This window comes from Gossypium hirsutum, chromosome A11 (genome assembly GCF_007990345.1).
Source record: "Gossypium hirsutum isolate 1008001.06 chromosome A11, Gossypium_hirsutum_v2.1, whole genome shotgun sequence".
In the NCBI taxonomy this organism is placed as follows: Eukaryota; Viridiplantae; Streptophyta; class Magnoliopsida; order Malvales; family Malvaceae; genus Gossypium; species Gossypium hirsutum.
In genome coordinates, this window is record NC_053434.1 from 118,840,528 (window position 1) to 118,850,453 (window position 9,926).

The following is a 9,926-nucleotide window of genomic DNA, read 5'->3' on the forward strand; positions in this document are numbered from 1 at the left end:
AAGATTAAAACTCATAACACATTTAGAGAATTTTGTATTTATGAGTTCTTTATTTTCGGGGTTAATTTTTATTTTCATCTTTTGTACTATTCATTCTTTTGTCATTACAGTATAATTATTTTTGCCTGTAATTTTTTATCCTCTTTAGAGGGGTTTTTTCATGTTAAATTTGTATGTTTAATTTCTCAATTTTTTTTGCTATTTTTACTTGTTCGTTGCTTAATCAAGTTAATCCCCAACAGAAAAATTATATCTCATTTGCTGTGAAGTAAAGATATAAAAAATGAATACTTTAAAAATGAAATAAAAAAACTATAAATAATACAGTAGATTAAAAAAGTCTTAAAAGAAAGAATTAATAGGAGAAGGCCAATGAAGTAGTTTACCACAATTAGTGCTTCTTCCCTAATCTGCCGATTATAGAATTGAAAATGTTTTGCATCGATTTTGGTGGTGGCCCTTCATCCATCACCTCATAGATATTACGTTTTCGCTTTTTAAGGGAACAGTTACCTATTGATCCATCATCAGCAAAGTGTTGCTGGATATCTTCAAAATTCGCACAACACTGACTACTATGCAGCTCTTTTATTTGTTCCATCTCTTCCAGATCTCTCTTATACACTATTCTAACACCACACTTCTTCGCGTTAACACTGTAGGGACCTGTGAAAGACAATTCAAGTTGATCGCATTCTTGTTCTAAGCAATCCGTTATCCATAAATTATTGGTTTCACGTTCATCACATTTGTCTTCCAAGGAAATTAGATACAACATGCCACGCGAGAAATAACGAACGAAAATGTGGTCCTTCATTACGGGCTGTTCAAAATGTCGATTTACATTCCAGCCACTACGAATGACCTCTCGAGGATTTCTTCCCTGGAAATTAGATTGAGTGCGGTTGGCTTGTCTAGAATATCTATCATGGATAACAGCTCTACAAATGAGATGCTCATTCCTTGAAGTATCATCACTGACAAAAATGCAGCACAAAGCAACTCCCATCCATTGACTATCATTCCGAACTTCCAGAGGCAAATCTATCTTAATCCAAGACTCACCTCTTTGTTGACTAAACCATTCTGGGATTTCACTTCCAGGTATAACAACATCAAACAATTTTCTTGAATTTCCAAATACCTGCAAAATAAACGTCTGGTTGTTTGGTAACTAACACCATGAATAATTATAAGACTGAGAGAAACGGAGATTTTAGCAAACCTTTAGATGTTTTCTCAGCAGTGTTAAGGCATTAATGTTCTCAGCCAATCTGAAGCAATTAACACCTACTATATCTGCAGAATACTTTGAATTGCAAACTTTTGATGGATATGCAACCATTTCAAGAGAAGTACAACCATTTAGTGTTACACCTTCTATACTTGTTGGAAGCTCAGGCAATGATTCAAGCGCCCTGCAATTTGACAATCTAAGAAATTCAAGCTTGGAAATTTGAGTAAGACACGAAGGTATGGTGATGAAATTGTTACCACCAAGATCAAGTTCTTCCAAACAGGATAGACGCGAAATATCCCTAGGAATATCTCCTTCACAAAGATTGCAGTCACTTAGATTCAGCCTTGTTAATAAACTCAAACCTAACAACGAAGGAAACATCAGAGCCATGGAATTTGTCCTTCCTCTTTGGATTACCTTTAACAGAGAAGGCAGATATTTTTGTAGCTTGGAAGGAGGTCCCTTGATCCCATTAAAAGACAGAACTTTAAGATTTTTAAATTGAAAAATGAAGGGTGGTGGTTTTGTCATAGATGTTTCACTTAAGTCAAGCTCCTCTAAGAATTTTACTTGCTGCAAATTCTCTGGCAAACTTTCAACTTTATGACAACCAGAAAGGTTAAGAATTTTTAAACTTTTCACCTACCTATGCTCCCTGGGAGACTCACAAGGTTCCTGCAATCTTCCAAATTTAACAAAAGAAGATTGCTCAGATTTCCAATTGAAGAGGGAAGTTGTTGAATGCTTGTCCCATCTAAATAAAGCCTTAGCAGACATTCCATCTTACCATCAATCTCTGGAAAGCTTTGAAGTTTTGAGCAATCTGAAAGAATTAACTTTTCAAGAGATTCCATTCCAATTTTGGTTGGAAAACTCCTCAAACTTTTGCAGCCTCTTAAATTCAAAAGCTTAAGCCTAGTAAGAACTCCAACTGATGGATGAACATATATTAATCTAGTACATCCTTCCAAAACCAAAATTTCAAGATTTGGGGCAGTTGTGAAGTCCGGTGCCTTGATAAGGTTTTTGGACCCTTCAAGGTTGAGCACTTTCAACTTATACAGCGGCTGTTGAAAACAATAATAAATTAGAGATAAAAAGAGAATAACATAGGAATTATTCTTCAATATTAATAAAAATTTAATCCTTCTTCTCAAAACAAGATAGAAAATAATGACCAAATGAGTTAATTCTTACTATGTTTTCTGTCCAAAGTTGTTCAATGTTGCTATACGGTAGGAGAAGTATAACAATGTATTTTGGTTGGAAACTTGAAGGCAATGACCTTAAAGGACATCCCGTCCAATCTAAAAGTCGTAACTCATTAGAAAGATATGTGAGATCACAACAATTTAATCGGCAAAAAACTCTGAGCAGTCTTAATCTTTTCATCTTCAAGAAGGCATCCGCGCTTAAAGTGAGAGTCTTGTTCATTTCCCTAGATAGAATAAGAATATGATTACAAATATACAAAACATTTATTATCTAAAAGTTATGTTGCTTCATTGCTTCTTTTTTGAAATGCTCATATCTAACACTTATATCCGACACATAATCGAAAATAGATATGAAGAAATGATCCTTCAAAAATTTTAAAAACAATGAAAATATAAAAAAAAAAGACAAAAGAAAAAAAAGAAGAAGAATATGCTCTACAACACCTACATCCGAATTTGAATAACATAGCTTGAAAGAATTGAAGTTGATATTAACAAACTCACATTGCTAGAAACCATAATATACACATAAGAAAAGTGTTTTGCTAAAGAGAAAATGCAAGAGAATAGATTACACCAAAACAGATACAACGAACTTTCACAACTACAATAAACATACTCTTAACTACTGATAGATTACTGAACTTACAGATCAATAAAGATGAATGCTTACATGTATATCATTTTTACTAACACATACCATTCTTTTTTTCCTTTTTTTTTTTTTGAAATGTTAAGCATTAAAGTTTAACATTAATATTATACATAGATTTTCTTACCTTTTATTGTCGATGATCATTCCTTCAATCATTTCTGTAGCCTAAATAAAACATAAGACAAAAAGTCGTAAAATTTAAAAAAGCATTATTATTTTTGGTTGAAATTAATAAACAAAAACAAATTAAAATAAAACATTTTTCAACCAAACTAAAAATAACATTCTTTTATATATATATATATATATATATCCTGCAGGTCTTTTTTAATATTTATAATAAAAAATTAAAGGACGTATTTTAGAAATGTAGACAACAAGTGTACTCTTTGTACTTTATCAATATTTATAATAAACACTTTATAAATGTAATAGGTTATATATGTTTTTGGTAACATCATAGTTTTCCATTGAATCCTAAATTTAATTAATCTCACTTTTTAATACTAACTGTTTAAATTAATTAAGCTAAAATCAGAATATATACATATATATAATTTCTATGGAATGACTTACAGTGTTTTCTATTAGCACATGATAAACGTCTCTTTCTGCCCACAATCTGCAACGTTTTCCACGTTCATCAACAGATTTTTCCCTAACAATTTTTCTTCCCATTTCTTGTAGCAAGTCATGCATCCACAATTTATTGTCTTTATAAACTTTTAGTAGAGATTTCTTAATAAGAACATCAATTCCAATATTTGGAAAAAACTCAACCATCTTATACTTTCATTACAAAATCTTTCTCTTCCCCATTAAAGAAGCATGCTATATCTAGAAATATGTTTTGCTCAGTTTGGTCCAATCCATCAAAGCTTATTTGAAGTCTCTCAATAATTTCTTTGTTGGAATCTCTTTCAAGTCTTTCTATTGCACTTCTCCATTGGGTTGCATCTCTACCACACAAAAAGGAACCGAAAACTTCAAGAGCTAAGGAAAGACCTCCAGCATATTTTAAAACATGTTTAGAAAGCTCACTAAAATCATTTTCTAGCCTTGTCTCACTATTAAAAGCTTTTAAATTGAAAAGTTGAAGTGCATCATTGGCATTCAATGTTGTAGGCTTATACACATCATCAACTCGAAAAGATCGGAGCAAATGTTCATCTCTTGTTGTTACAATGATTCTGCTCCCTAGACCGAACCAATCACGCCTTCCAACCAAGCATTTTAAGTGCTGTAGGTTATCAACATCATCAAGAACAACAAGAACCTTTTTGTTAGATAACCTGTGGTTAATTAAGGCATTTCCTTCGTGAACATTAAAGAAATTAAAGTGTTCCTCAGACAAAATTTGGGAAAGAAGTTGTTTCTGTAGCGAAACAAGTCCATATTTATTTGAAACTTCTCGAACATCAGCAAGAAAGCTTTTACCTTCAAAATGAGGTGACATACGAGTGTAAGCAACTCTTGCAAGAGTCGTTTTGCCGATGCCACCCATTTCACAAATTCCAACAATGCGGACATCGTCTTCACCAATGTCTATTTTCGCATACAGCTCCTCCAAGCGTGAACTAATTCCAACCAACCCATCATGGACAATTGGAAATGTTTCACATAATTTTGCTGATATTTTTTTAACAATATCTCCAATAAATTCGGTTTCATGCCTATAAACACAAACACAAACAAAATTTGGTTTCTAAACAAGAAATCAACAGCTAATGGGCATGGACATATATATATATATTGATATAACATGTATTCTAATATATATAAGTTTGCTCGGCCAAATTTAAATTTTCATTTTGCTTTGGGTATGATGTCTGTGTTGTTTATATTTCTTTGGGTTTTCTTGTTCTTTTGGTGGGGATAGATGGGTTTTTTGTTTCTTGATTCTGAGGGTCGTGGCAGCAGTTTTGTAGTGCTGTCTGAAAGGCCTTGAGTCAAAGAGTCTGATATCGGGAGTTTTGGGCTTCATGGTCTCTTAATCAAGTGGTAATGATGCGTAGATTTTCAACAGAGTGAAATTTTTCCGTAATGAAAGCTTTACTTGTTGGGATTGGTCTTTTGCTGTTTATGTTAGTGAGTTGAAAATGGAGAACAACATCATTAATAGAGTGATGAAAGGAAATCTGGGTCGAAATAAAATTTTAATTTTTAATAGTCTATTATCTTTATAACTTTTAAAAGATTAAATCAAATTTTTATATATTTTTTTTATTTTAGGGGGGTTGGGGCCCCTACTAGCTCCTCTAAATTCGCCTCTGATCATTGAGCTTAGTACTAGAAAACAAAGAAGAGAATAAATTATCTGTTAACATTTGTTAACTTTGCTTACGTGGTAGTCCATGTATATATTATATAAGCAAATAATTATTTTTAAAAATTTTAAAATATTAAAAAAATATATTTAATATTTTTAATAATTTTTAAAATAATTCTAAATTTATTAATTATTAAAAGAAATTAATTAACCGTTAACATGCCATCCACGTTTATGCTATATCAATAAAGTGAACAGAAGTTAACTTTTCCATTATTTTAGAGATGATTTGAAAAACAAGACAAATTTAAAGAGTAAAAGAAAATGAAAAATTAAATTGAAGGTTAAAATAATTTTTAATAAAATTGTAGGGTAAAATAAATTATTATGTTATTATTATTATTACCAATTGTTAAGGCCTGATAACACTATAAAATAAAAATTTTGAAAATTTCATAAATAATAGATAATACAGAAAAAGAAAAAATAAAACTGTAATCATTAAGCTTGATAGTAGAAAATAAAGAAGAGAACGAATTACCTGTTATTTAAATGCCATCCCTTGATGTTAGCCACTTGAGTCAAAGCATTCCGCCACCTTCGGATTTTGTCTTTGTCTTCCTTATATCTCTCTTCGTGTTTAGCAAAGGCTTTTTCAACTTTTTCTTTCTGTTTTCTCAAATTATACGGATCCACATCATAAAAAATTGGAAATACTTTATGATCCTTCTTGTTCTTTTGTTTAATAATCTCAGCAAGCTCCTCCAAGCATATTGGAACCCACCCATTGTTTGAAAAGTCAAAAAGGGTGGGCACCGAAAGTAGAAAGTAAAATTGGTTGGCAAGTTGGGTTAAAAGTTGGCATGGGATAATTGCAATTTTGGTCCCTAATTGTATAGGGACATTGCAAGTTGATCCTTGAACCTCAACTATAAATAGGCCTAACCATTTCTTACTTTCTTCATCCCACACTTGCCATTCTCTACTTAAGGCAATTGTTCTCTCTCCCTATTTGTAAACTTTCACTTGTATTTTTGGAGTGAAATATATTTGGTAGTGCCCGAGGACGTAGGCAAAATTTGCTGAACCTCGTTAAAATTCTAGTGTTCTTTATTTTTGTTCTGCATATTTTGCAAGTGTCATTGTAGTGATTTATTGTGCTATTAAATTACGATAGAGGGATATTCTGGCTAGGAAAGATCTGGTATGTAAGCGATCCTCGTGATCCACCTCTCTTTCCTGGGAATTGAACTTAGTGTGATTTTTCAGTACAATAATTTTACTCTTTCACACGCTTCCACGCAACAATTGGTACCAGAGCCAGGTTCGTACTTGGGGAATACGACCGTTTACGGTACTATTCACGTATACGGCACTATTCACGTATACAGTACTATTCACGTATACGGTACTATTCACGTATACGATACTGTTCACGTATACAGTAGTTGGGACTGAGGAGAAAAATGGCAGCAGCATCGTCATCAGCAAGGACTACTGTGACAAATGCAAAATTTGAAGTAGAGAAATTTGACGGTACCAATAATTTTGGTATGTGGCAGTGTGAGATCCTGGATGTCTTATGTCAGCAAGAGCTGGATATAGCCCTTGAAGAAAAACCTGACAAGATGGATGACAAGGAGTGGGCCAAGATCAATAGACAGGCGTGTGGTACAATCCGCCTATGTTTGGCCAAAGAGCAGAAGTACTCCGTCATGAGGGAGACATCAACGAAGAAGCTGTGGGATACATTGGAAGAAAAGTTTCTAACGAAAAGTCTTGAAAATAGGCTTTATATGAAAAAGAAACTTTTTCGGTTCACGTATGCACCCGGTATGTCAATGAATGACCATGTGAACTCATTCAATAAAATTTTAGCAGACTTGCTAAATTTGGATGAGAAATTTGAAGATGAAGACAAGGCATTATTGTTGTTGAATTCCCTTCCTGATGAATATGATCATCTTACCACCACATTGCTTCATGGGAAAGATTCAATCACATTTGATGCAGTCTGTAGTGCGTTGTATAGATCTGAGACTCGAAAGAAAGATAAAAGAGATCACAGAGATACAACTGCAGAAGTCTTAACAGTAAGAGGTCGTTCACACAGCAGCAAACCTGGTAGAAGGGGTAAGTCCAAAGGGAGACCCGCCAAAGATGAATGTGCCTTTTGTCGTGAGAAAGGGCATTGGAAAAAGAATTGTCCTAAGTTACAAAAGGGCAAGTCTATTTCTAATGCATGTGTAGCGGAGCATGATGAGGAGTCAGACTTTAGCTTGGTTGGCATGGCAATGGCATGTCAAACGGATGAGTGGATATTGGATTCGGGATGTACTTACCATATGTGTCCTAATAAGGACTGGTTTTCTAGTCTTGAAGAACTAGAAGGTGGAGTTGTTTTTATGGGCAATGATAGTGCCTGTAAGACAATGGGTGTAGGTACAATCAAATTGAAGAACCATGACGGCTCAATCCAAGTTCTGACAGATGTTCGCTATGTACCCAGCTTGAAGAAAAATCTCATCTCATTAGGGGCCCTAGAATCTAAAGGGCTCACAATCACTTTGAGAGATGGATTACTAAAGGTAGTAGCTGGGGTATTGACGGTGATGAAAGGCACTAGAAGAAATAACTTGTACTATTTAAATGGAAGTACAGTTATTGGATCAACATCAACAGCTTCTGCGAAAGATGCAGATTCAGAGGCTACCAGGTTATGGCATAGGCGATTGGGACATGCTGGTGAAAAAGCTTTGCAGACTTTGGCGAAGCAAGGCTTGTTGAAAGGTGCAAATTCTTGCAAATTAGAATTCTGTGAACATTGTGTTCTGGGCAAGCAGACGAGGGTAAAATTTGGTTCAGCAATTCACAATACGAAAGGAATTCTGGACTATGTTCACAGTGATGTGTGGGGACCTACCAAAGTGGCTTCTTTGGGAGGTATGCACTATTTTGTCATTTTTCTTGATGATTATTCAAGAAAAGTATGGGTGTATCTAATGAAAAGAAAAAATGAAGTTTTGGATGCATTTCTGAAGTGGAAGAAGATGGTGGAGACTCAGACAGGTCGAAAGGTCAAACGACTTCGATCAGATAATGGTACTGAGTACAAAAATGATCCATTTCTACAAGTATGTCAAGATGAGGGCATTGTGCGACACTTCACTGTTCGAGATACACCACAGCAGAATGGGGTGGCAGAACGCATGAATCGGACTATACTGGAGAAAGTTCGATGTATGTTGTCCAATGCTGGATTGGGCAAGGAATTTTGGGCTGAGGCAGTTACATACGCGTGCCATCTAATTAACCGATTGCCATCAGCTGCAATAAATGGAAAAACTCCTATGGAGATGTGGACTGGTAAACCTGCTACTGATTATGATTCTTTACATGTTTTTGGTTCCACTGCATATTATCATGTAAAAGAATCTAAGTTAGACCCAAGAGCAAAGAAAGCATTATTCATGGGTATAACTGGTGGTGTAAAAGGATACCGTCTCTGGTGTCCTGATACAAGGAAGATTGTTTTCAGTAGAGATGTAACTTTTGATGAATCAACCATGATGAAGAACGAGGATTCACAAAAGGATGACAAAACCAGTAGTACTTTGCAGCAGGTGGAGTTTGAAAAGGTTAATGATGATCCAGCTAATATTGAAAGAACAAATGATGAAGAAGTTTCGACCCAAGAACTTCTACAGCAACAAGATTCAATTGCATATAGGAGGCCAAAGAGAGATTCGTAAGCCTGCTCGCTTTGACGATATGGTGCTATGCACTTCAATTGCAGATGATGATGTTCTTCCACTTACACAGAAGCAATAAGTAACTCTGATGGTGTAAAGTGGAAGCAAGCTATGAATGAAGAAATGCAGTCTCTTCATAAAATAGGACTTGGGAGTTGGTGAGACTGCCCAAGGGAAAGAAGGCAATTGGATGCAAATGGGTATATGCAAAGAAGGAAGGATTTCCTGGTAAAAATGAAATTCGATACAAGGCTAGATTGGTAGCAAAGGGTTACGCTCAGAAAGAAGGAATAGACTACAATGAAGTGTTTTCTCCAGTTGTCAAGCATTCGTCTATTCGGATTTTGCTAGCCTTGGTTGCGCAATATGATCTTGAACTAGTTCAGCTTGATGTGAAGACCGCGTTTTTACACGGTGATTTGGAAGAGGAAATCTATATGACTCAGCCAGATGGATTCAAGGTTGCTGGAAAAGAAAATTGGGTTTGCAAACTGACAAAGTCGCTTTATGGATTGAAGCAATCTCCGAGGCAGTGGTACAAGCGATTTGATCAGTTCATGAAAGGGCAAAGGTACACAAGAAGTAAATTTGATCATTGCGTGTATTTTCAGAAGCTACAAGAAGGAACTTCATATACTTGCTCTTATATGTTGATGATATGCTAATAGCATCTAAGAGCAAAGTTGAGATTGAAAGATTGAAGACTCAACTCAATCTCGAGTTTGAGATGAAAGATCTAGGAGAAGCTAAAAAGATTCTCGCATGGAAATATGTAGAGATAGAGTCTCAAGAG

At 34.7% G+C, this 9,926-nt stretch overlaps 2 protein-coding genes across 2 annotated transcripts; both read right to left on the minus strand.

The window, feature by feature from the left end:
- Nucleotides 1-316: 316 nt before the first annotated feature.
- Nucleotides 317-3,319, minus strand: LOC107954045 (disease resistance-like protein CSA1). The gene is made up of 4 exons (XM_041080082.1): nucleotides 3,237-3,319; nucleotides 2,438-2,678; nucleotides 1,226-2,307; nucleotides 317-1,144 (listed from the first exon to the last, which is right to left on the minus strand). Exons 1-3 carry the CDS (start codon nucleotides 3,266-3,268, stop codon nucleotides 1,879-1,881), a joined length of 702 nt encoding a protein of 233 aa, XP_040936016.1. The 5' UTR covers nucleotides 3,269-3,319; the 3' UTR covers nucleotides 317-1,144; nucleotides 1,226-1,878.
- A 575-nt stretch (nucleotides 3,320-3,894) lies between these two features.
- Nucleotides 3,895-6,144, minus strand: LOC121209436 (TMV resistance protein N-like). Its single transcript, XM_041080081.1, has 2 exons — nucleotides 5,923-6,144; nucleotides 3,895-4,785 (listed from the first exon to the last, which is right to left on the minus strand). The coding sequence occupies exon 2, from the start codon at nucleotides 4,614-4,616 to the stop codon at nucleotides 3,897-3,899; it is 720 nt and encodes a 239-aa protein (XP_040936015.1). The 5' UTR covers nucleotides 4,617-4,785; nucleotides 5,923-6,144; the 3' UTR covers nucleotides 3,895-3,896.
- Between the last annotated feature and the right edge of the window lie 3,782 nt (nucleotides 6,145-9,926).

What these genes read in the sequence shown, in the direction of transcription:
- LOC121209436 (XM_041080081.1), bottom strand. Translation starts at nt 4,616, where the DNA reads ATGGGTGGCATCGGCAAAACGACTCTTGCAAGAGTTGCTTACACTCGT.
- LOC107954045 (XM_041080082.1), bottom strand. Translation starts at nt 3,268, where the DNA reads ATGATTGAAGGAATGATCATCGACAATAAAAG. An exon ending in ATGATCATCGACAATAAAAG is followed by an intron (nt 2,679 to 3,236) that starts GTAAGAAAATCT and finishes TATTCTATCTAG; the next exon opens with GGAAATGAACAAGACTCTCA. An exon ending in AACTTTGGACAGAAAACATA is followed by an intron (nt 2,308 to 2,437) that starts GTAAGAATTAAC and finishes TGTTTTCAACAG; the next exon opens with CCGCTGTATAAGTTGAAAGT.